The sequence below is a fragment of the Peromyscus eremicus genome, chromosome X, assembly GCF_949786415.1.
Source record: "Peromyscus eremicus chromosome X, PerEre_H2_v1, whole genome shotgun sequence".
In the NCBI taxonomy this organism is placed as follows: Eukaryota; Metazoa; Chordata; class Mammalia; order Rodentia; family Cricetidae; genus Peromyscus; species Peromyscus eremicus.
The window spans coordinates 25,102,525-25,129,104 of record NC_081439.1 but is presented as its reverse complement, the minus strand read 5'-3'; the positions used below and the strand labels follow the sequence as shown (position 1 = coordinate 25,129,104).

Here is a 26,580-nt window from a genome sequence, read left to right as displayed (position 1 = left end):
CTCCTCTCCACACTCCCTCTCTCATAAAGAAAAGGTGGGGAGAGGAGATAGAGTGTTACTGTTGATTAAAGGGCTCATTGGAAGATGATGCTATGGAGATCACACCAAAGGAGAATTTCACCGGGTCCCACATTCTCAGACAGTTAAAAAGCTTGATGCTTAAACCTGTCTAGAATCCATTATTGTCGACAGAGGTTAGATTGCTTTCTGGCCATCCCCAGCTCCCACCCTGCACAGAGGATTGATTCATAGCCGAAGAGTTCCTAGTCTACTTTTGATGTAGCACGTCATGTATATGTCAACTAAGATTACAGGGTTTTAATCCTTCCCACAGTGTTTTGGCAGTGAGGATGGAAACTAATCTCTGTTGCTTTGAATCCAGAATTGTTCAATCAAGAATTCAGAAATCAGACTGCTTTGGATTGGAGACAGAAGACATCACTTCGTTAAAGACCATCGCTCTGTTCTAAACAATGAGTTGGGAGTTTGTTTTAAATAAGGTGGAAAAATCTACTTATCATTTCCTCAAGCCTTGGAAGTATGGATCTCCATGTGGAGGCAGGGAGAGAAAGTGGTTGAAAGAAAACTGGGGAGCTTGGATAGCCACGAGAGAGATGTACTAGATGATTCTATGCGCTCCCTGTGTTCTAAATGATCTTCTGTTAGTGAGACTCCTGAGCTAGTTGAGTCACACCTGGGTTTCTCCACTGAGATGTCCCCATGTTGCCAGCAGAAAAAGAGCATAACCAAGATTGAGCCAAAGTATACGTAGAAACATGACAACCATGAAAATATTATAGATTATCATCTGAAGATGTAGCTCCATGCTAGAGAGCTTGCCTAGTGTGTACAAGGCTCTGAGTTTGAGCCTCAGCAGCAATGAGAGAAGAGAGAGGTTAAAGAAGAGAATATTATAGGCCCCCAATCAGTATTTTTTGAAAGAAGGAATTAATAGGTGAATCAGAGAAAGCAATATGATAATGAGTACACAGTTTATTAAAAGGGAAATATGGGCTGGAGAGATGGCTCGTCAGTTAAGAGCACTGGCTGCTCTTGCAGAAGGCCCAGGTTTGATTCCCAGCACCCACATGGTGGTTCACAATCATCTCTAATTCTAGTTTCAGGGGATGCAGTTTCTGGTTTGGCTTCTGTGGGCACAAGGCACACAATAAATGCACATAAATAGGTGGGGGCAAAAAAATACACTTAAAATAAATCAATCCACAACAAGTTTTTTTAAGGAAAGTACAAGTGGCCTAACTCATACACGTGAAGCCCCTATTTAGTGCCTGATACTTGGCTGATAAAAAGAAAAATGCACACATACAGAGAGAGTATATGTTCATTATATTTAGTTATTCTTATAGTAAGAATATTTAGTATTCTTTGTTCGATTGATAATATCGTCCAAACTAATTGTCAGATTGAAAACATATGGTAATACCAATTTCTGTCTTTTAAATTAAGTAAAAAATAAGCTGCTCAGTGTTTTAATGAGATGGGCACTGTTTTTTTTTTTTTTTTTTTTTTTTTTGGTTTTTCGAGACAGGGTTTCTCTGTGTAGCTTTGCGCCTTTCCTGGAGAGATGGGCACTGTTTTTACAGGTGCCAAGTGACTCGACAAAAGACAATTTAGTTGAAAGTAAGCCAGTTACTATAAGAAAGAACAAAATGATGTTTACACCAATAAAAAACCATTTATTTGTAGTATAGAGACATTGCCTTTAAGCTTGTTTCTTTTCTAAGTTACACACAGACACACACACACACACACACACACACACACACACACACACACTTCAAAAATTTCCAGGTAGGCTCTTTCGTTTTTATGTTTTTCCTCTTTAGCAATTAATTCTTCTCGTTTATGTTTATAAAGACGGGAAAATATAAATGTACAAATAGGAAATTGGTTGGAATATATAACCCTCTAAGAGCAGATTAGATGGGAAAGGTATAGAGTTTCAAAACTGCTCTGGAGAGTGGCAAAATTATCAAACATAGAGAAGACACTGACTAGCAGTGTATATTTTCAGCAAAAAAAAAAAAAGAATGAAAGAAAAAAGATGTCTAATCAGATCATTATGTTGACAATTTGATTTAAGCTGTGGTGTCTAGACCTAGAGACTCATAATTTCTGCAAGGAAAACAGCCATAAATGTGGTTAGAGGTTTATGTACAGTAACATTCATCATAAGCTGGTAACGGCAGGCACATGTGCATGTACACACATCACATACAGAAACAACAACACCACATAAAACATAATAGCCAGCCCTAGGAGGGTGTCCCAATAGGGTGAGGAGAGCCTCGGACAGTACCAACTCTGCTTGCTTCTCTTACATAGTATTGAAGAATGCTATTCCCTCATGCAGCTACTTAGAATAATTCACTTCCTTGAGCTGTTACAGTCAGATTGATAAATTTGATGCATTTTTTGAAAACTCACAAGGTAGGTAGTTCCCTGAGAGAATTGTCAGCACATTTATTACCATATGACATTAGATCTCTGACACTTGTTGTCAGTGAAGCACAGCATGGTGGAGAAGAATCAACACTCAGGAATGAATAGCCCTCAAATGTGGAAGGAATGATGGTAAAATAGAAGCTACTTAACTTTGCCACACTCAGAGAGGAATGCAGCACTCTGCCTGTCCTGGGAAAATGTTTTTAAGCACATGGCTTCCATATGGGAGTAATTTCCATCTCCTAATTAAGATCAGATTTATAAATAAAAGTAGAGGAAGGAAGTCAGCCTGACAAGGGTCTGATACCAAAAGCCAAGGTAAATGGGAAGTCTTTGAAGGATGGAAAATGAAGGTAGTTGACTTTTGGAAGGAAGTGGTTTAACAGGACTTGTTTTGTCTGGGTTGTTCAGGAATCATTATAGGAGTGTTGCTTGAGACTCATTAGGGGTTTAGTTCTGACATGTTTATATGTAGAGAGAGTACCCACCCCGAATTGGCAGTACCCCTGTTGTAGGTTAGGAAAATTTACCCTTAACCTCTTATGATATATTGCTTATGTTCTAGAAGTTTCCTTGCATGCCTCTTGGATAATAGGATTTAAGTGATACAAGGGTAAACATTTTCAAACGTTTTCAACCGAGAATTATGAAATGAAAAGAAAGGAAGGAGAGGAGGAATGGCTTTGGATTTCTGGGCCTTACTGGGCACTGGGGATCGAAACCACAACAGAAAAGAGAGGTGAAAGAAAGAAACCAGTTTCACTGACGGAACTGAAGTTCATTTGCTGTGTTTGTGCTGAAGTTTGTTCAGGGCTCTTATTCAGTTTTTCACAGACCAGTTTATCTTACTTCTGCTAAAGTCACACAACAAATAGTTTAGTTTTAATTAGGGAGAGAGAGAGAATGAGAGAGAGAGAATATGATCTAGTTGAGTTCTGAATACTTTGAGTAACTATTCATTCTTTAATGTTGTACATAAAAATACACAAAAAACAGAACATAAGGACACAATGTGCCTATTGTTGTGTAACAAAAACAGTAAATTCAGACTTTCTCAAAGTGCATTTGAGATTGGCATTACTGTCTTGAAGTTGAATAAACACAATTTACATTTACTATTTTAACTGAGTTCCTAGAGAGGTGAGACATTAAAAACCAAGACTACTTGCTTTCCAAATGCGCGCACACACACACACACACACACACACACACACACACACACACACACACACTGTATGTGTACCTATACACACTCATGGGAATTAAAGGATAAAAATAGTCATTTAAGTTGGGTAAGTGGGGAATTGGTTGTTCACCCTGTGTTATATTGATATCCTTCATCCAGTTTTCAATATGAAAGGATTTTGGAATGGAAATCACATTTTAGACTTGCCAAAAGCACCTTTAAAATGAATATGAAACTTTCCTCTAGTCCTTTTCTCACTATAAAGTAACAGGGTGTGTGGGTGGCTCTGTAAAGCCTCTCTCTGGCTCCTATTCAAATTTTTCTAATGAATCCATATACTGAATACAAAACACTGTGTGTATGTGTGTGTGTGTGTGTGTGTGTGTGTGTGTGTGTGTGTGTGTACATGTTTGCATGCATCTGTGTAGTTGCATCTTAGAGAGGTAAATTATTGTTTTCTTGTAGAATGGATTCTATTTCAATGCTAGAGGCAGGAAGAAAGAGAAAAATGAGACAGCCTTTACTCAGGGCAAAGCTACTGAGTAAACTTGATGGTGAGAATAGAGCAAGTTATCCAATGGCTTCCTGCTAAGTGCCCACACCTCTAGTTGCCTTCCTTATCCCAGCCACATTCTCTCTTCTCTGAAGCCCTAATTTCCAAAATCAGAAGGGAAATTGAACAGTTATAGTATGGAGAAGGATATTCATTTTCTAGTGGTGAACTTCAAGCCTTGAATAGACTTAAACTCCAGCCAAGCCTCCCCATAAAGTTCTCTGATGAGTGAATTCAACCCGAAGAAGACGAGCATTTTGCTGATGACTGGGGCAAAGCAATGCTAAACAGTACTCCTGCCTCGCATTCTGGGAGCATGCTAGGGAAATTAAGCCAAGCATCTCTTTGTGATTAATCTCCTTGCTGTAAGTTAGATAGGGCTACCGAATCTGCTACTGAGGCAGAGGTTGGGAAAGATACTTAAGCCAAACTAGGAACTTTTGAAAGAGTTTAGTACTGCCTGAGCAGAGGGGTCATCTGATACTATGTGAAGTTCACCCTTGATCTTTTAAGAGGTAACTTTAGAAGTCTTTTTTTTTGCTGAAACCAGTCTCTTTCCAGATGGTGCCTTACACACCTAATGATCCTAGGCAACCGGATCTGGTGTCTCTCATGTGCTGCTCTTGTTTCATGTATACTTCAAACTCATCAGATTGGTTGTAAATCTCTAGCTTCAAGTTGCACTTGATGTCACGGGGCTTTCTGGTTTCATTTAGGTATGTATGGGGGATTTGGTGTTCCGGTCTTTGAAGATGAATGAATGCGGTTGGACCTTCCAAACCATGTAATATAGGAGACATTCATAGGAGAGAAAGGAAAAAAATCCTTTGTTTGTCCTCATGATTCATAATTCTAATTTGATGTATAGACAAATTTTTTGACCATACCAAATTCATTTGTCCTGAAGACAGACAGGTGACTACATATAGGTAAAGATATTAATGAATATCTTATGTATAGTGTCAATGAATATATGGTTACACTTGGTATTTTCCATTGTGAAACATCTTTTAATCAAGGTCTAACAAACACCTGCTGTATAACAGACACTGTGGATTGGTTCTAGAGACTCAGTGTTGAAAAGGCAGAAATGTTCATATGCAGTTTTCATAATTATCTCTCCAAAATCACGTCCATATCAAAGGTACTGAAAATTTCTGGACTCTGGATTCTTCTTTATGTCTATTTACAAATGTATGTTTTTTAATATGAGGTTTGTATGAACATGTGATTTATATACAGAAAAGTGTACAAGTCAAGACTATAGCTTGGAGAATTTTTATCAAGTAAACATATCCATGAAATAAGCAGCCAGACCAAACAGCAGAGCGTTACAATGGTGTTTTTCTTTTTTGAAGCTCCTTCTTAGCCTTCCAGTTCATCTTCTCAACTACTTTTCCTGACTTCTGACATCATATGCTTATTTTGCCTTGTTCTGAACTTTATAGGTATGGAATCTGCCTTCATTTGCTCAATTTTATGCTTATATGATGCCTCTGAGTTGTTGTATGTGGTGAGGTTTATTTATTATCCTTACTCGTCCACTGTTAAATTGTATTATAATCCGTTTGTCTAATCTATTTTTACATATTTGTGGAAAGTAGTCCTGATGTTGGTATTTTCTGGTTGTGGCTATTAAGATTCCTATATGCATCTTCTGGTGAACATTTCTACTGGGAATACACTCACGAGTGGGATTCTTAGGTCAAAAGTTACTCATGTATTTATTCACCTGGGCTACATGTCAACAAGTATTTTTCTAAGTGTTTGCACTAAATTTCAATCTCACAGCAGTGTATGTAGCCTGCCTGTCACTCCATGTTTTTGCCAAGTTCAGCATTATACAGACTTTCATTTTCATGTGCATTTTAAAGCAAAAAAAAACAAAATCCAATAGTCACCAGGGTTTTGTGTGAGCAATGAGACATCATAAAGTTTACAGCAAGTATTAATTCCTTAGAGTTTCATTTGTGTCCACAATTCAGGATGACATCATATTGAATTTCCAACTCTGCTGAGCTGGTAACGAAATCAAAACCACTGTTTATACTAGAAAACTGGAACATGTTGGTTTTACTCTGGGGTTGAGCTTTTGTTAAACCAGCAGTGGCCGACCAGCTTTCCCCTCCAACCCCACCCCCACAAGGATCTAATGAGGAAAAGTAATATGAGGGTCCCTTACTTGAATTTCAAAATGAAAATGGCTTTATCAAGTTCTGTGGAATAAACATGCAGTTGGCGATGAGATGACGTTCAATATCAACTGTAAGGCTAAAAGTGACAAAGTTGGAACAATTATAGGCCAATAAAGAAAACTTAATGCTGGGCCCTTGGAGCTGTAGGGAGATAAATGCCATATTGAAATTAGCTTGCTGATCAGACTATAAAGGCAGCAGGAAGTGTAAATATAATGGGTCCAGGCCCAGGCCTGATGTAGGACAAATCCTAATTAGTCTTAATAAAAACCCAGAGCCAGATACTGGGGTAAATGCGGAAAGATCAGAGAGACAAAGGAACAAGTCACGGCCACCTCTCACCTCACCAACTCCTCAGCTGAGGAGTTTGTTGCAGAGAAGAAAGGCTCAGCTGAAGGAGGGAATCTTATCCAGGGAGCCAAGGAAATAGCCTAGCAGGTAAAGGTGTTTGCTTCGCACACCTGACCACTTGATTTCGGATCCCCAGAATCGATAGAAAAGCCAGACACAGTAGCGCATGTCAGTTATCTGAGCATTCTTGTGGTAAGATGGGAGGTAGATATAAGAGAATCTCCTGGACGATCCAGGGCCACCTAGCCTGGGGTATCCAGAGCATCAGCAAACAAGAGAGATCCTTCCTTAAGCAAGGGGCAAGATGAGGACTACTACTCGAGGTTGTCCCTCTGACGTGTTTGCCACACACGTGCCCTTACACACAAATATGTACACACACAATACACACACACACACACACACGGAATATATATATATATATATATATATATATATATATATATATATATAATATTTTCCTAAAAGAAAGCTGTTGATGGTTTCCTTTTTCTTTTCAGTCTAAGGTTTATACACGCACACCAACCTTATATCTGGACTTCAAGTTGGACCAAGGAGCAAAGCATTCCCAGCCTATTCCTAAAGGTATGACGGGTTCTGGAATTTGGTAGCCATGTCAGAAAAGACAATGAAATCAAAGCCCAAGCTGCCGCTTTCGTGGGAATGCAAACTTCTGCATGATATTCTAGGAACTTTATGTTTAAATTTGCAAAGACTGCATGTACATGCTTCCATAGAATAGGTGAGAAATCCAAAAGCTTGACACTTTTCCTGTCTGCTGTCTGACATACAATCAATTGGGTGTTTAAAACTACTTATTTATTTGTAGTTTCAATGACATTGGCTGTCTATATTCAGACATACTAGGCATCAACTTACACAGCTTGTATTTTACTGTGAAGTTACTTAAATCAAGGTTACCTCTTCTCTCTTTGCTGTCACCATTTTTCTAGGTCAAATTCCGTTACAGCTCCAAGAACTATCTAAATTCATTTTATTTGGATGCTTTATTGCATCAAATATTCCTTGAAATGTGTGGCCCATTGGCTCTGTTCCAGACATGTTTGGTTTATCATATTTGATGGTGTTATTACTCATGGTAAAGTGATTTGACATGGATGTCTGGGTTGTGTTTGGCTTCTGGCATAAGCAGTCTAATTTAGTGTTGACTTGGTTGTGTTGTTATCAGACTAATTGGGTAGAAATGGAAGCACACATTGCTACCATCCCACCTCTGATACCAAGAAAATGCCTGTGTCCCAAGGGAAACACAGTTAAGGGAGAGCCTGGATACATTCTTCCTGAACCCTACCAGGGTCTATCTGAATTCTTTCCCATAAATACCATTAGAATCAATTTTTACCATCTCTTTCTTTCCTTTGGGCTAGGCACGTTTCCATTGGGTTGTGCTAATCTCGCAGAAAACAGATGTTTCATGCAGTGGTGATTTGGAAGACAGTTGATATCAGGAATTGAGCCTGACGATGCATCATTTGCAAAGAATCCAATCCGTCGAGTTTTTGACAGTACTAGATTTCTTTTGCATTGGCCACACATTTTTCCCATTAGCTCTTGGCTAAAATAAGAATGAGTAGGGTCCATTTTTTGCATGGTGACTTTTAGCATCTCTTGCAAGGCAATCTGATTTTTCTTGCTGTAAACTGATGTGCCGACAACATTGTTATCATTCATCATGAAGGACACAAATTTGCATTTCTTGGAAAATTTCAGTCTTTTCCAAGAAACTTATACCTTCTGATCTTCAGGACCCCTTTGTCTACTGACTATTTTCTCTATCTTTTTACATAGCATCTCTGCTTCTATGTACTTTAAAGCATGGTTTGGAGTGTGCTTATGGAAAACTGTTACGGTGTGGAAATTTTTTCATTCACTGAACCTTTTCCTTCTTTTATAATTTTTCTTTATGGTGTAAATACATCGATAACAAAACTATCTTCAGACAATATATAGTGTACCACTCTGGTAGGCAGAATAATATCCTCCCTCCCTTGGGATGTTCATGTACTAACTCCCAGGACCTGAAATTGTGTTACATGGCAAAGGGACTTTATAGCTATGTATGGTGGAGCTCACTTATAATTCCTAGCAACTGTAGGCATCCTTGGCTACATAGAAAATTGGAGGCCAGTCTAGGCTCCGTGAGACCCTGTCTCAAAATGACAGCAAAAAAAGTGCCATGTGTGTTAATGTAGACCTGTAATCATGGTAGTCAGGAGGTAGACACAGTCGCAGGAGAATCAGGAGTTCAAGGACATCTCACCTATATTGTGAATGCAAGGCCAGCCTGAACTACTTGAGACTCTGTCTAAAAGAAAGGAGGAGGACTTTGCAGGTATGAGTAAATTAAGGCTCTTGAGATGGAGTGTTCTATGGTTTCAACCTGTGTGGTGAAGGCTTGGTCCTCAGCCTATGTTGTTACTGGAAGGGAAAGGTTGTGCTTGGAGGAGGTTAGGTCTTTGGAGATGTACCCCTGAAAAGGACACCATGGCCCTGGATTCTCCTCTTCTCTCTTTCCTTTTTTTGTTTTGTTTTGTTTTGTTTTGTTTTTTGGCTGCTATGAATCGAGACGCTTTGTCTGCCAATCGTATTTGCCATGTTGCACTACCTCATACAAGTCCATGGCCAACTGGTCATGGACGGAGTGAGACCTCTACACCATGAGCCAAAGTCTACTTTCCTCTTTTGAAGCTGATTGCCTTAGGTACTACTCCAGGAATGGAGCCCAACTAATGACGAGAGGTTAGTCTGGGCAACCCAGGCGGGCATGCTGTCATCATCAGTGTCTATGTAGATAAAAGAAGATATAAGGCAAGTCAGAGCAAGAGGAACTATGATGTAGTGATGTCAGCATGATTCTTGCAGTGGGAAACTAAGATATCATCTGAAACAATGTCAGTATAAATTGGCTTCTGTGTTTGCCTTGGAATGAAGGAAAAAGGGAAAGAGCCACTTCTTTTCCATTCAATTTTAAAAGTGAATTTCAATATTGGGTACTAATAAGTCACATTAAGGTGTCTTTAGGGAATTATTTTTAATGTAGCTAATATGTTAATATGAATTTTACTGTTGTAAAATTTTGCTACTGAAACTTTTCTTTTAGCATTTCCTAGTACGTTATTTTTTTCTTTTTTTTTCTTTTTTTTTCTTTTTTTCGAGACAGGGTTTCTCTGTGTAGCTTTGCACCTTTCCTGGATCTCGCTCTCTAGACCAGGCTGACCTCAAACTCACAAAGATCTGCCTGCCTCTGCCTCCCGAGTGCTGGGATTAAAGGCGTGCGCCACCACCACCCGGCTCATTATTTTATTTCTTAATGGAACACTCCATTATTTTTCAAAAGGATAACTAAGGTTTGTGGCACAGAAATATTTGGCCACAGCATTTTGCTTGGTTTTAGTGTACGATGATGATGATGATAACATATAAAATAAGTTGTTGAGGTAAGAGTATCAGATAATTCCTACCCCTAATCTCCAGTAACTCAGTTCATTTTTCATATTTTGGACTTTGTAATATTGAAAAATCTTACTAGAAATACTAAACATTAATACCAGACTATATAGTTTATCTTTAGATGACTCTTATTGTACAAGTTGCCAATGTGGCTGTGTAACAAACCAACCTGGAACTTAGTGCTTTAAGACAATTTGTATTATCTCAGACCATGGTTGTGTCCTCTGGCCCAGGCACTATTACAATGCTATAATAAACATGTCAGCCAACATTTTTGTCATCCTTAGCTGCACTGGGAGGGAGACACTTCCAAACTCATGCTTATGTGATTGTTGGCAGGATTCACTGACTGGTCTGTTCTCTGTTCCTTGCCACATGGGTTTCTTCATGGGATGGCTCACATGGCCTCTGGATTCATCAAAGCATGCATGTGAGGCAGAAAAAGAATGAGCAATCCCAGAAGCAATGCCCTGTCATTTTTGCTGTACTAGCCAGAAGTAAGCCACCAAGTGCTGGTCACACTCAAAGAGATGGGTTTGGGTTGTTGTTATTAATATGACAACACCAGAAGGCAGGAACCATGGGATCATCATAGAGTTCACCACTGTGCTGGTTTGTTTTAACTGTCATGTGCCACAACCTGAAATCACCTGGGAAGAGAGTCTCAATGATAAGTTATCTAGATCGGGCTGGTCTGTGGGCATGTCTGTGAGGAACTGTCTTGATTGTTAATTGAAGCGAAAAGACCCATCCTGAATGTGAGCAGCACCTTTCGTGGGCTGGACCATGAGCTTTGTAAGAACAAAGAAAGCTAGCTCAGAGCAAGCAAGCAAGCAAACAGGCAAGAAGGCAGACAGGCAGGCAGGCAGCATAAGTGTATTCATTTGTCTTTGTTCTTGACTGGCTGGGTGTGATGAGATTAGGGTTTTAAGCTCCAGCCTTTGTAACTTCCTTGAAATGATGACCTATAACCTGGAATTGTAAGCCAAATAAACCCTTTCTTCCCCAAATTGCTTTTGGTCAGGGTATTTTATCACAGCAGCAGAAATGAAATTAGAATTAGAGCAATCATAATACAGCTTCTGCTTCTGTGCTAAGTGTAACCCAGTTTTCTTATGGCCAGTGGCCAAACAATGAGTAGTGTTTCCAACTCCCTCTAATTTGTGACTTTTTTTCATAATGAGTCTGGAACCCAGAACCTCATGGATGATAGACAATTGCTTTACCATTGAGCCATATCCCCATCTCATTGTGATGTTTTTAATGATTTGAAAAAGCCTAGAGAAACACATGATGGGGGGCGTGTCTCAGAGTTCTTGACCTCTTTTCTAACAGAGTGTCTCTGTTGTTAAGGAGGGGCCCCAATCATGAATAGTATGTGTAGAATTGTAGGTTGGAAGGAGTTGTTAAAGAGAAAGTGTGATTTTTGTTCACTACATCAAATATTCAACTTGTCTTGTAGCATGTCTATAAGGGATCGTCTTGCTTGTTAATTGAAGTGAATTAAGTATTCTAATGCACTATTACTAAGTAGAGAGCTTGGCAAAGTGCTTAGTAGTGCATTAGAGTACTTGATCTCAGCTTCCCTCATAATTATGATACACATTTAACAGTTTTGGATATAAATCAATTAGTCTTCCAAGCGTTGATGAACATGAATCAGAGGCAGTTGTAAACTTATCCAGCAAGAAATTTTAAATTATTTTACTTTGGGTGAGCTGTGTGTTCTTTTCCTACTGATTTGTAGCAACTCTGTGTGTTCTGAGTTCTAGTCATCATCATTTACATTACAAATATCTTCTCCTTTCTACCTCTCATTTTCTGTACTATTTCTATATTGTAATAAATAAAAAATTTCTTGAGTTTACAAATCTTTTCCTTAATGGTTAGTACATTCTTTGGTTCCTTTAATCATCATTTCCAAACCCAATGTCATGAAAATGTTCTCCAGGTTACCAGGTGTTTTGTTGTTTGTCTTTTGTGTTGGTGTGTTTACTTTTCTGGAATTAGGGGTTTTTTTGTAAATTTTTTTTCTTTGCAGTGGTGGGGTTGGAACCCAGAGACATAAGCCTGCTCTACCACTGAGCCCCATCCGCAGCTCCTCTTTTTAAAATTATTTTCAATTGGCCAGTAAATTAGTATTACTTCTTCCTGTGCAACATGTCTTAAAGTATAGATACATTGTAGAATGACTAAATCTAGATACCTAACACATTACTACCTCACACAGTTATTTTAATGATTGAAACAGAACAATTTTTTAAGGCAGAATCTTATGATGTAGCCTTGGCTGTCCTGGGACTCATTATGTAGACCAGGCTGGCCTCAAACTCACAGAGAGTCACCTGCCTCTGCCTCCCAAGTGCTGGGATTAAAGGCATGCACTACCATACATAGCTTAGAATTTTTTGTTTTATTTCACATATATGAGTGTTTTGACTGCATGTATGTATGTATGTATATATGTATGTATGTATGTATGTATGTATGTTCAGCACATATGTACCTTGTACCTGTGGAACTCAGTAAAAAGCATTGGATCCCCTGGAATTAGAGCCACTCTGTGGCTGCTGGGAACTGAACTCAGGTTCTCCACAAGAGCAACAGTACTCTTAACCACTGAGCTACATCATAGCCCTAAACAGAACATTTTTTTTTTGAGAATTTACACTGTTAATAATTTTAGTACCATATTATAAAAATAAGCATCTTGAACTTGTACTGTTGAACTGAAATTTTATATACTTGGATAAATTGTTTTTAGTGCACGGATGTAGAACTACATTTTTAAAAATGTGGTGGTACATGCCTCTAATCCCAGCACTCAAGAGGCAGAAGCAGGAGGATTCTTAGAGGAGTGTGAAGTCTGTCTAGGCTAGACAGTGAAGTTGAAGCCAGCCTGAGCTACTTAGTGAGACTCTATCTAAAAAAGAAAGGAAGGGGAGGAGGAAGAAGGAAGGAAGGAAGGAAGGAAGGAAGGAAGGAAGGAAGGAAGGAAGGAAGGGAAGGAGAAAGGGAGGGGAGTAAGAACCTAGGAGGATCTCCCAAGGACAAGGATTGTCATGAACATCTTCAGGAGTTGCAGCTCAATTCTGTTGTAATACAAATACTCATAACTCACTGTTTGTCACAACTATTCCAGAGCTCCCCCTGTATTAACACCTACAATCCTCCTAATCCCATGTGCTGTAGAATAAAATTTTAAGATGTGTTACATTTGTTTATGCTGTGGAACATTTGTTTTAATGATGCAAAGATGTGTTGCATCGTTTTATGTTGTGTTTGTTTAACTCTGTGAAGCTGTGTTGTTGTGCCTGTCTAAAACACCTGATTGGTCTAATAGTGAGGCCGGAGAAAGGATAGGCGGGGCTGGCAGGCAGAGAGAATAAAAAGAAGGAGAAATCTGGGAGGAAAAGAAAAAAGAACAAGAGAACAAGGAGAGGAGGATGCCAGGGGCCAGCCACCTAGCTACACAGCCAGCCGGCAAGCAATGGAGTAAGAGTGAAAGCAAGATTACAGAAGTAAGAAAAGGTAAAATCCCAGAGGCAAAAGGTAGATGGGATAATTTAAGTTAAGAAAAGCCTAGCTAAGGCCGGGCGTTTATGATTAAGAATAAGCCTCTGTGTGTGATTTATTTAGGAGTTGGATGGTGGGCTCCCCAAAAGAGCAAAGAACAAAGAGCAAAGAGCCAAAGAGTGAAAAACAAACAACACCCATGGGCCAATATGATTATCCCAATTTTTCAGATAAGGAAGTTGAGGTACAGAGAGATTGTATAACCTTTCAAGATCCATTAGGCAGTAATTGTTGAGGTGAGATTTTACAACCAGTCCAATGTTACTGTGATTTTTCACCTACTATCCTGTTCCATACTCAACCAATTAGTGGACCTTTAGTGACTTCTCTTCCTCTTGCTATTTATGTTTAATTATAAGATGGACATTAATGATCTATCCCTTTATGTTTGATGGTGAACTTTCAGTTGTTGTGAGATCAGAAAATCCTTTTTTTTTTTTTTTTTTTTTTTTTTTTGGTTTTTGAGACATGGTTTCTCCATGTATCCCTGGCTGTCCTGGAACTCACTATGTAGACTTGGCTGGCCTTGAACTCACAGAGATCCTCCTGCCTCTGCCTCCTGAGTGCTGGGATTAAAGGTGTGCTCCTCCACTACCTGGCCAGAAAATTCATCTTAATATCAGCTATTCTAAATTGCAATATTCAGGGGAATACACAATCCTAGGTGCCATGGGGTTCTTGTTGCTACTGTAGGTTTTTTTGTTTTCTTTTGTTGACAATTTTATACCTGTATACCATGATTGGGTGACAGTCCTAGTATGCAGAATTCTTGACTATGTTTTGGGTAACAGTGACTCTGCCACTCTTGGCTTAGTGTATTTTGTAATCCAAGAATAGAGCACTTGGGCTGGTGTTTTGGGGCACTTGGGTCCATCTTAGGCCTAGGTCACAGCCCCATTAGAAGTGCTGACTTACATAGATGTTGAGGAAAAGAGAAAGGAAAGGGATGAGAAGGAAAATGAGCTAAAGCTTGTTTAAAATATCTAAGTGCTAGTTGTTCAGTGTGTGTGTGTGTGTGTGTGTGTGTGTGTGTGTGTGTGTGTGTGTGTGTAAGGAATGGCCTATATTACAGCAGAAAAATGATCAGGCATGTGGGATAATGTGCTGGCTTTCGGAGACTATATAGTAATTCTCTGTAGTATCTTTGGGATTTTCCACGAGTCCGAAATTATTTCAAATCAAAAATTGAAAAACAGTTTGTTTTAAAGAAGAGGGGCGGGAGAGGACCAGGCAATTCTGCCTCCTATCACAGAGGCCAAATGTCAGGTCCACAGTGATGGAGTGGCCTGAGGAAGTTGAATGTAGAGGCTTCCGATGCAGGCTCTTAGGATCATGGCTGCTTTGGGGTCTGGCAAGTAGTGTAAGCCTAAATTGAGGGATGGTTATTTTCTTCTTAGCCTCATTGTCCTCTCTCCTTTCCTCTACTTATCTGACTTGGTTAGGAATTTGGTGTGTCAGCAGGCCGTGTTTTTCTACTTCTTCCGCCACATACGTGCATAAGAGTAGCTGTAAATTCACTGGAATTATGAACTCTTAATGAAGACAGGAGAAAAATGGTCTGGCTTAAGCCAAGGAATGTAGGCTGAGGAAATCTCTCACTAGGGATGTTTTTAAGAATCGGGAACCTCCCTGGAAATAGAGCAAATGCCACAGAAAATGATTTACATATTTAAAAGCCACGCTGTACATTTGTTTTGTGTTTGGCTGACGGACTAGTATGTGTGGCTGACTTAACTGTCCTAGGGGACTAGAAGAAAAACATGATCTTCATCTCAACACATTTTATTTGTTATTTCTCAAGGGAAAGGAAGATCTTCCCAGCTGCAAGGAGACGGTAGGGTGGCCACCATGTTTGTGGACACGAGGAAAATGTAGGCTATGTGACCTCTGGTAGAATGACAAAAACTTGAGGGTGGCATCAGTTCCTAGTGCAGGACATAAAAGTGAGAGGAGAGTTGAAGGAAGGAAGAAGGACCTGAATCACACAGGGGAGAACCCTTGGCTAATGCGATCCTGCTTTTAGCAAGGAGTAATTTGAACAAAATGTGTTTCTTCTTAAACACATAGAATACATTCATTTATGTTATTTGACATTTATTGCACTGAGAAACAGTGCCCCGTAGAAATGAAACAAAGCTTGATAGCATGTGTAGGTGGCTATCTTGCTGCAAAGAAGACAGGAGAGGGATTACTCCATTGCCCCCGTTCCACTAGCTCTGCTGCTCTGTGCTTTCCACCCAGTTACGTGAACGGTGTTATGCTGAGCTGTGTTACACTGTGTGTCCTAATAGACTACTTTAACAAGGAGCAAAGACAGAGGAATGCATGTAGAACACTCACTTGGTGGCTCCTCGAAGCACACATTGTCCTTCTGGGTTTTGTCAAAAAAAGGTTTTCTTTTTTCTTTTTTTTTTTTTTTTTTTTTTTTTTAGGTCCTGTACGTTTTAATGTCAAATAATTTCCCCAAATTTGTTTGACTTCTATAAACTTAGTAGAGTATGATCAGTGCATGAATAAACAAACATAAAAGCTGATTTGATATTCAGTCTCTCCTTTACACCTACACAGTCTCTGAATGCTGATTTGTCTTTTTAAATTATGTGTCTCTGTGTGTGAATGAGCAGTGTGTGCGTGTGCTTGTGGAGCACAGAAGAGAGTTCAGATCCCCTGCAGCTGGAGTTACAGGAAGTTCTGAGGGGGCATGCATTGTAACAAAAGATTTTCAAAGGAAAGAAAACAGACCTGAGTGATTACTGCAGGCTAGGTGTCTGTTTGGAGAGTGAATCAGCAAGTGAAGGAGAAATGAGATGGGGATAATTTAAAAGATCCAAAATAAGAACCTCAGCTGAGCAACTGAGAGTGGTGAGGTTTTGGCCGGTGTAGAAATACTTACCTTTTAGCTGCCTTGAAAGTGTGAAGGGAGGATTGATTATATGAACGGAAACACATTCATAACAATGGAACGCTCTGCACTCTTTCCTAAGGATGTGTTTTGACATGGAAAGATACTTAAAAGACAACACTGAGTTTCTTCTACTTTTGAAGCAAATAATATATAGTACATAAAAGGAAAAAGTCCCCAAAGTACAAAAACCAAATTGCTCACCATTTATGATGGGGTAGTTCTGAGAATTACAGAAAAATTTACAGTTTAGATGGCCCGTGCTTTGGTATTCTTAAAAGAACATGTTATTTTTTTCTCAAGATAAAAGAAATAAAGCCATCTGCACTTAGAAAAAGAAATGTTAACCATTTTCAAATCCAAACTTTTTTGTGCTGAAAGGAAAGAGATTTAGTTGTAGAGTAGAATTCTAAATTAGGCTAAATAGGAATAGGAAAGCTGGTCATTCATTAGAGAGAAACAAGGGTCCTTGCAGAGCCAGGCTGTGCACACAAGAATGGGGCTATAGATTATCGGCATGTGTTTTCAACATCTACGAGGGACCTTCCACCCTCACGGTGTCCCACTTGAATACCAGTGGCTGGACCCTCTTGATGTTTATATCTGCGCCCACAACATGGACCAGTGACAGAGGTTCAGTTACTGGTGGGAGACTAAATGAAGGAGGAAACACGACAACATTCCTCTCAGATGGCTTAGATTCATTCTCATACAATCTCAGGAAAAGCCAGAAGTAGTAGCATGTGTTTGAAATGCTAGCACTGGGGAGACAGGCACACAGATCCCAGCGACTTGCTGGCAAGCCACCCACGTCTTATCTGGGAGCCCTGGGTCCCAGAGAGAGACCCAGTCTCAACACGGTGGATGGCTCTTGAGGAAGGACACCTAAGTTGATCTCTGGCTTCCATGTGTATGTGCACACAGAAGTTTATAACAACCTAAAACTGGCATAGGAGAAGGAAAAGGTCTCTCCTGGCCCGACTATGTTTATTTGGCCATCATTCAAATTCTCTTAATGACTCAGTTTATATTGAAGTTTGCCAGTTCATTTCCCTTTTGTGCCACTATTGTGTTTCAGCCCATTTACCATCATAACCACACCCTTAGGGGCTATTTGCCCTCCGTGTTCCCTGTTTCACTTTACATCACCATATTGTCAACTCCCAAACGAACTCCAGTCTGATGCCCACCATCCACCCATGAATGCCATTTCTTAATCTTTCCATGGAATGAATATGGAGTGATAGTCTCATCTATTCTGACTTTGCCATTTCTGGCTCCATTTCTCTCAGTGGGAACACAGCATCTCTTCTGAGCCGTGGGTACAATGCATAAATATCTATGGAAACTAGTTGCTCCTGCTGAGTGTGTGGAGGAAGGGCTCTTACTGATTCTCTGCTGTTAGCTCCACAGGTCACAGTATCCTTTTCTTTGAAACTTGTATGGACAGTTCCGGGGAGCTCACAGGCCATCTGAAACCTGTTAATCACTAAAGATTTTAGATTCCTCATATGTAGGGAGTGAGTGAAGTCCTGAGTACATGTGTGTTGTTGACATGAGCACAGCCATGTCAAGGACTCCAGTGCCTCAGCAGGGGAGTGGCAGAGCCTTCCTTGGGTGAGGCTCCGAGAGATGGCAAAGCTTTTCTCTATTTCAAGTGCACATGTTAAAAGTTTGTGCAGAAAATGTCCGGCATAACTTCCAACTCCCCTTGGGTTGTTTTCAACCTGAAGACTGCTTCCCTACAGGACTGCTCCTCCTGAGATTAGTCAATCCTGCCTCCTTGTTCAGCTATATGTCATAACTTCTGGCTCCTTGTTCAGCTGTATGCAATAGCAATGCTTCCCTGTTCAACTATAACACACACACACACACACACACACACACACACACACACACACAACTGTATATATAGTATGCAGCTTCTCTGTGTCCCTCCCCACTCGTGTGTGTGTGTGTGTGTGTGTGTGTGTGTGTGTGTGTGTGTGTGTGTCTTCATTCTGTTGATATCCCAGCTAGGTCAATCTCTAGAGCCTCCAGGATGTGGCACCTGTTACTCATGTGTGCACTCTTTTAGGATAGAAAAAGAAATGTAAGAAATGTGTTCATTGGAAACTAGAACTCAACTAAATACAAAAATGGCCCTTGGTATCATTATTCACACTTCAGCCTACTTGGAAGCACAGCAAATTGAACATGAAGCAAGACTGGAGTGGTATAGAGTTTAGCATGGTGACAGAGCTATAAGAAACAATCTGTGGGCTGGCAGGTGGCTCAGAGGTTCAGAGTGCTTATTGCTCTATTGGAGGACTATAGTTCGGGTCCAGTTCACAAATGCCTTAACTCCAGCTCCAGGAGATCGGATGTCCTCCTCTGACCTTTGTGGGTACCCACCTCATACACACAAATGAAAATAAAATAATTTGTTAATACAAATTTTGGCAAATAGACATATTGCCAAAGTGAACTGTAGAGTGCCTACTTTGGGTGTCCCTTAAATAACAAGGACTCTAAGTCCTTTAGGTATAGAAGTATGTTTGTTTGTGCATGCTTGTGTGCATGTGTGTGAGAGAGAGGAGAAATATGCAAATATGTAATAGGTTAAAAAATAGCTCACAGAACTAAAAATCTTAAAATATATATCTAAAAGAAAATAAAATATTTCATCCTCAACTTTTCTTTTGTTATTGTTATATGTGTTTATATCATATATATATATATATATAATCAAAATGCATACACAATAAATATGTATAAATTTATATTATGCATACTAATATCGTAATGTCTCTGGTCCTTTTCCAGGGTGGACAAGCTTCATTTACACCATCTCTGGAGATGTATATATTGGTGAGTAAAGGGTAGGCCACTTGGGATTCAATTGCAGTTTAATTTAAACTACCGAGAGGATAAACTGTGGATTCTATTGTATGTAATTGAGTACTGTGCCTCCTTCCTTCCCACACCAATCTGGAGCAGCATGCCTTACAGCTTCCGGAATGTTCAGTGACAGAGGTCAACATGAACAAAAGACCCAGGTGAAAGGCACAGACATGATTATGTGTGTTAAATCTGAGGGGTTAGCAGTTTCCATGCCCAGAAAGAGATTGAGCTCCAGTGAGAGCAGCAGTCTGATTAACCCTCTGGAGGTAGAAGAAAACAGGCTAGATATTCCAGGTATCTCCCAGTTTCTTTTCCTTCCAAGGGTTGTGTGTTGTTGCTTGTTGAGAAATGCATATTTGAGAACAAACCAACTCTCATTTATACACGAGCAGTGGGATATCTAAAAGAAGTTATTTATGCCAAGTTTTCACATCTGTGCACCCAAGACAAGAGCTGAGTTATGATGGTGTGAAAGAGAACAGCTCCCATAAGCTGTCATTTGAATTCTGGGTCCCCAGTTGGTGGTGCTGTTTGTGGATGTCTAGGAGGTGTGGCCTTGCGGAGGAAGTGTGTCACCGGCAGTAGGCTTTGAGAGTTTAAAGATTCCTGCCATCGCTAGTTCTTACATTGTGCTTCCTGCTCACTGTTCAAGTTACGCGCTCTCAGCTTCCAGGCTCAGCCACCTTGCTTTGCCTGCTGCCGTATTCTCCTACCAGGACAGAGTCTTTTTCTTTTGTATGAAACATAAATATTTATTTGTAACAAAGGAGTTTGGGTACAGTGTTGAAAATCTACAGCTTCTTGTTAAATGCACATTTGCACTTCACCTTTTTAAACAAACATTTATAATCATTATTTTATACAGATATAGATATGTAAATACAACATCGAGTTCAGTGGTCCTTCAGCATTTTCCACTTAATTTTTTTTGTCTTATCCCTAAGGAACCATAAGCCAAATAAACACTTCCTTCTATTAGTTTCCCTTGTCATGTTTTTTTTTCAAATCACAGCAATAGAAAAGTAACTAATACACAATTGTTTCTCAATCCCAGTCTCCATGTCCTAAGTAGAATGTTCAGTTACAATGTAGAGTTCAAGCCAGCTTGTGTTTTCAAACCTAGCCAACATGGTAGCAGAAGAGGCAGAACCCAGATGATAGGAGAAGGACATGCAGAGCAGGTTGCCTCCGCTTGTGTCCACCCCAACAATTCCTGTCTTTCTGGAAGCAGGAAAGAGCTCTTTGTGGGGATGGCAGCAAATGGCTGGGTGATAGTATGTGCTGTGAATGCCCCACCAAAATCCCACAAGGCCTTGCTTCCTCAGAACCTGCTGACTGACTTCCAACTGCCATTATCTATGCCATCTTTTCTGAAACTTGGAAAGACTGCTCTGCCCCAGTCAGGAAGGACAAAAGCTCTGGAGAATTAACATTCTGGAAGTTTGCTGACCCCTCAGGTAGGCTATCTCAGAGCCCATGCCTGAGTTTCCCATTGCAGTTCTGTTTCAAGTCTTTTCACAGAGGGAGTGTATGATCAGATACCTGTCCTTCCTTGCTGTAGAGGTTGGAGTGAGAATGGCCCCCACAGGCTCCTCTCTTTGAATACTTGGTCCCCAATTGGTGGAACTGTTCAGGAGGATTTAGGAGTCACGGCTTTTGTTGGAGGAGATGTGTCACTGGGTCGGGGGGAGGGGGGCGGTGAGCTTTGAGGTTCAAAAGACTCATGTCATTCCCAGTGTACCTTCTCTACCTTCTGCTTGTGGATCATGATGTGAACTCTCAGCTGTTCTTACCGCCATGCCTTTGCTCCACCATCATGGACTCTGACCCTCTGAAACCATAAGCCCCATCAAACAACTCCTTTTATAAGTTGCCTTAGTCACAGCAAGAGAAACGTAACTACTGCACTTCCTTTTCCTGAATAATTCTACTCATATCCGGACTGCTGTTCTCTGGTGCATCATCTCCTGAATCAGCTCCTTACACAAGAATATTCATTGGAACTGTGCTTCAGAAAGAAGCTACAGTAAGAGAACCAGTCACTGGCTTCCCCCTCCTCATCTCCATCCGCAGTGATGAGTGACATGGATGTGGATGTGGCATCCCAAGATGGAGGCCAAGATTCCCCATTTCTGAGACCTGCTCTCTACCACACTCCTGTGGGGGATGCCAGCAGAGAACTTCCTCCTTGGGCAATGCATTCTCCATCTGTAGTGAACATCTTCATTGGACAATATATTCTCAAGGGAGAGACAGATGGCTTGCTAATGACATCTGCACAGGCTGTGGTGCCATAGCCAGGGTAATTTATTGAAACCATTCTTTGTACTCTCCAAAAATACGGTTTTCAATCACTTGACACTTCTGCAAATAACAGTAATTAGAATTTATTCCTAATGTGGCGTAATTGGACTTGGTTCCTGTTTCATAAATAGCATTTTAATTATAAGGCCCAAACAAAATTCGCTTCTTTTATCATTCAAGAGAGTAAAGATTCAAGTTGTAAAAAAACAAGCAAACAAACAAAATACCTCCAGCAGATGTACAGTAAGCTCCTGTGTGTACACAATGAAGTGTACTAACCGTCTGGAGGAATGAGGCACATGAACATTTTGATAGTCTGAGAATCATATAGCACTTTATAAAAATAGAAAAAAATTTGTTTTGGAGGTCTCACCTTGACATGATTTTAAGATAAAAAGTAATTTGCACAAATGGAATATAATAAAGAAAGGACATTAATTTTAAGGTGTTGAGGATTCTAGGAATGTTTATGTAGAATAAGAAAAAGTAATGGGGACCAAACTTTATGGAAAGGGCCAGAGAGCAAATATTTTTATCTCTGGGACTACTTTGCCCTGCCCATGTAGTATGAAAACTGCCGTGGACAGTGCATAAATAAATGGGGTACATATTGTAATCCAAGTTTTTGTGAACTTCATGTATTTTTCATGTATCCTGAACGACTATTTTTAATTCTTTGCAGTTTTTTTTTTCTTAAGGTGAAGATCTTTCTTAGCGTCTTGACTCTGCAAAAGCTCACACATGATTTTGTCTTATATGGCATTAAAGAGAGGATGAATGGTAGAAAGATCAACAAATAATCTGCCAAGCCTCTTTTAACCAGTAATTACAGCCTCGTTTAACCAGTAGACAGACCTGTAGTCTCAGGAGTCAATAAATGAAGAGCTGAGAAATTCCAGGCTAAGAAGGACCTGCACTTCCACTTGTTTCTTCTGGACATGAGGTCACATTGTCCTGAGTCATTTCTTCTCCCTGGCTTATTCCCCCCACACACCCATGACCATGGGCCATGTGTACAAAACATCTGGCAGAAGATGGAGTTATGGTCTCTAGCCTCTGAGTGAAGTTATGTGTGTCCAAAGTAAACTGGACCATGGACAGAATCCAGCTCCCCAAACCGGCCTCTTAGGACTCTGCTTCAACCGATGAGCAAGAGGCCAAATGACATCATTTGAATCCAGTCTCCTGGCTGTGCTCCTCTCTACCCCTTCGTGGTGCTGCTAATGAGAAAAACAAAAGGGCAGCAACACATCACCAGAGGAAAAAAATGACCCAACAGAAACAGCTGTTAAAAATGTTCTCACAAGTTTAGAAAGAGAAGCCAGAAAATGCTTCCCAATATTAGTACCTCATTTTTATCTTGCCTATAAACATGAATGGCACCCCTCACCCACCCCCAGATGGCAGGAACTGATAGTCATTCTCTTTTACACAATGTCAAACACCGTTGTTCAGTTAATGAAACATTGACATATGTAGGTAGTGTGTTGGGCCAGAATAGGCCACAGTTTGGATAGCAAAAGTAATCTTGGAAGACTGCATAAAATAAAACTTTAAGAGTGCTATTAATTTGGGAACAAAGCAAGGGGGTTGGAAGAGAAGGGTTAGAGAATGGAGTTATGAGGGAAATATATTCTAAGTACATTATATACTTGCTTGGAATGGCCTTATGTAACCCAGTATGATAAGATCTCTAAACATGTGTATGTTTTATTGTGTGTACAATATGTTACATGTGGTGTAAGTATTTGTTAGTGTGGATGTGTGTACATGTGTGTAGGTTCACATGGAGGTCAACATCAAGTTGCCTCCTCAGTTACCCTCCCCCACACACTTTATTTTTTATGACAGAGTTTCTCATTGAACCTGGACTTCACAGTTTCAGCTACGTTGGCTAGTCAGTGAGCTCTTGAGATTCTCAGCCTCTGGCTTCTTCTTCATCACCACCCTCAGTGATTAGTGGTGTGGATGGGGCTGGGCATCCCAAGGCATAGGCCAAGTATTCCCATTTCAAATCCTCAGAACCCACACAAAAAGCCAAACATGGGTATATGTGCCTGTGACCCCAGTGTTAGGTAGAGGAGCAGAAAGGATCAGTGGGGGCTTGTTGGCCATCAGCCTACCTCCAGACTCAGGGAGAGGCCCTGTCTCAAGAGAATAATGTAGAGAATAATAGATAATATGTAAATTAATAGAATAAATTAAAAATCTAAGACTAAGTAAAATTATTTGTAAAATTAAATTGCTGTAGAAAATATGACAGAGAACAGTGAAAGATTAGTGAAACTAATAATCTAGAAGGATTTAGGTAGTGCCTTATGGGTAGTCATTTAAAAAAAGAAGACAGGAGGCAGAAGAGATGAATCAGTAGGCAAAGTGCTTACTGTTCAAGAATGATGATCTGGGGACAAATATCCCAACTCATGGAAACACATGAACTGTGAACCAATAGCTGAGGAGCCCCCATGGAACTGGACCAGGCCCTCTGGATAAGTGAGACAGTTGATTAGCTTGAACTGTTTAGGAGGCCCCCAGGCAGTGGGACTGGGACCTGTCCTTGGTGCATGAGCTGGCTTTTTGGAACCTAGGGCAAATGCTGAGACACTTTGCTCAGCCTTGGTGCAGGGAGGAGGGGACTGGACCTGCCTTAACTGAATCTACAAGGCTGGGCTGAATCCCCAGGGGAGACCTTGCCTTGGAGGAGGTGAGAATTGGGGGTGGATTTGGGAGGAAGACTGGGAGGGTTGGGAGGAGGGAGGACAGGGGAATCCGTGGCCGATATGTAAAATGACTAGAAAATCTCTTATATAAATAAAAAATAAGAGTGATGATCTGAGTTCAGATCCTTAGCACGCATGAAAAAAGAAAGCTGGGTGTGGCGGTAGTGGGCACCTGTAAAATCAGTGCTGTGTTGGGGAAGACGGGAGGATCCCTGCAGCTTGTTTAACCAATCAGTGAGATACAGATTCAGTGAGAGACCCTGTCTCAAAGGACAAGGTGGAGAGCAATTGAGGAAAATACCCAATGTCCACCTCTAGCCAGACTACCCCCCCCACACACATAAACCTGTATACACACAGAAACACATGCTAAAGAAATAACTAAAATGAAAGACAATGCTTCAGTCTAGCTATCAAACACCTCAACTGTATTTATCAAAACATGTAAATTACTGTACATTTACACTTTAAAATATGGTGCTGGAAGCAGTTTGTGTTTTAATTAGTAGTCTCTGTTGTAACAGAAGAGCTTCTGCTATACATATATATTTGATGATGTTAGAATCTGTGATATCCCACAGAATTTGTGGGACAGTGTCTGACACTAGTTCTCATAAAGAGAAGAAAATGAAAAGAGGAAGCTCACACTCTGGAGCTGGACCCCAACATTAAAATATTTTTAAATATTTTGCCCTTTTATGATTGTTTAGGCCAAAAAAAAGTACCCTACAATTACATTTTTGGTTAAATTTTCCTTAACTGTATTATTCAATTTAACATTCTTGGCAAAGATTGCCAATGGAAAGTATTTTATTATCTGATCTGGCTCATTTTATAATTACAAGTAGTCAGAAACTTGGATGAAAATAGGATGTGTTTTGGAGGGGCTTAGTTGAGGCTCAGGAGATAACCAGATGGGTGACAGACATATCACAGAAATGATTGGAAAAGGAAGATGCAGCTGGCCCGATTTCTGTGGCACTGTTTTGAAGACTTCGAGTAGGGAGGCTGGAAACTCGTGGTAGACTGAAAATGATCAGCCTGGAAATGACTCTGGTGTCCATGAGGAAAGTGTTCCTTGGGGTAGAACATTTACAATGGCCCCTTCTGTATAGACACCATGATTTCACTTCTACATCAGTAGGGAGCATGGGCAGCATCAGCACCCAACATCAAGTCAGGATTAGAGGCCTTTGGACATGCCTAACTTTGTTCCTAAATTAAGAGTTCCTCACAGGCCGGTCAGCGCTGATATAGGGTGCAGAGAAATACCAATTCAGCAGTATTTTTGAGTGCTGCCTCTTGTCAGCTCACTCTATTAAAACAATATCACAAAATACACTACATAACAAAATCAGGGTCCAGGCGCGGATCACGTGGGTACTGGCTGTTACATATGAATTAGTTGAAGATAGAAAAATGGTTCATTGTCTGCAGAGGATGTCAGTAAAGCACACCTAATAAAATGTCATTCCCTGTCACAGTTTAAAATATTACCCAGCTCTAAATGATATTCCTCTTGGACTCCCAGACTTTTCTTGCCAAATTTCTGTGTAAGTGGAAAGTCAATGGAGTTCTGTTATTCACTCCATGACATTTGCTGACATGTACCTTTGATGAATGGACGTTATGTTGGGGGTGGCTCTTGCTAACGTGCAGAAGCTGATTGTGCCTGAGCTCATGTTGAATCTTTGGAATTGGCAAAGTATTTTCACCAGGGAAACTGTGATACACCAAAATTGGGCTTATTCTCTGGCTACCATTGTCCTCCAAAGCCAGTGATTAAACACATTTTAAATTTTTTTCTGCTGTGAATTTTTTTTTAACATCTGCTAAGCGCCCCCCAGACAATGTTTTTAAATTCAGTGACATTATTAAAGTGTTGGAGAACCAGTTTATGACACAATGACATCTATGCTTCTCTAGTGGCGTTTGAAATGCTGTGATTTAATAGCAGGTCTGCTCTTCATTGT

General features: G+C 40.2%; 1 protein-coding gene across 1 annotated transcript in view; it reads left to right on the top strand.

Moving 5' to 3' along the window:
- The window catches only part of Pir (pirin), a 92,475-nt gene that overhangs the window by 48,155 nt on the left and 17,740 nt on the right, over window positions 1–26,580 (top strand). The window contains exons 5-6 of the mRNA XM_059251140.1: window positions 7,252–7,336; window positions 19,506–19,550. Of these exons, the coding sequence (XP_059107123.1) occupies window positions 7,252–7,336; window positions 19,506–19,550 (130 nt within the window). The remainder of the gene's footprint in view (window positions 1–7,251; window positions 7,337–19,505; window positions 19,551–26,580) is intronic.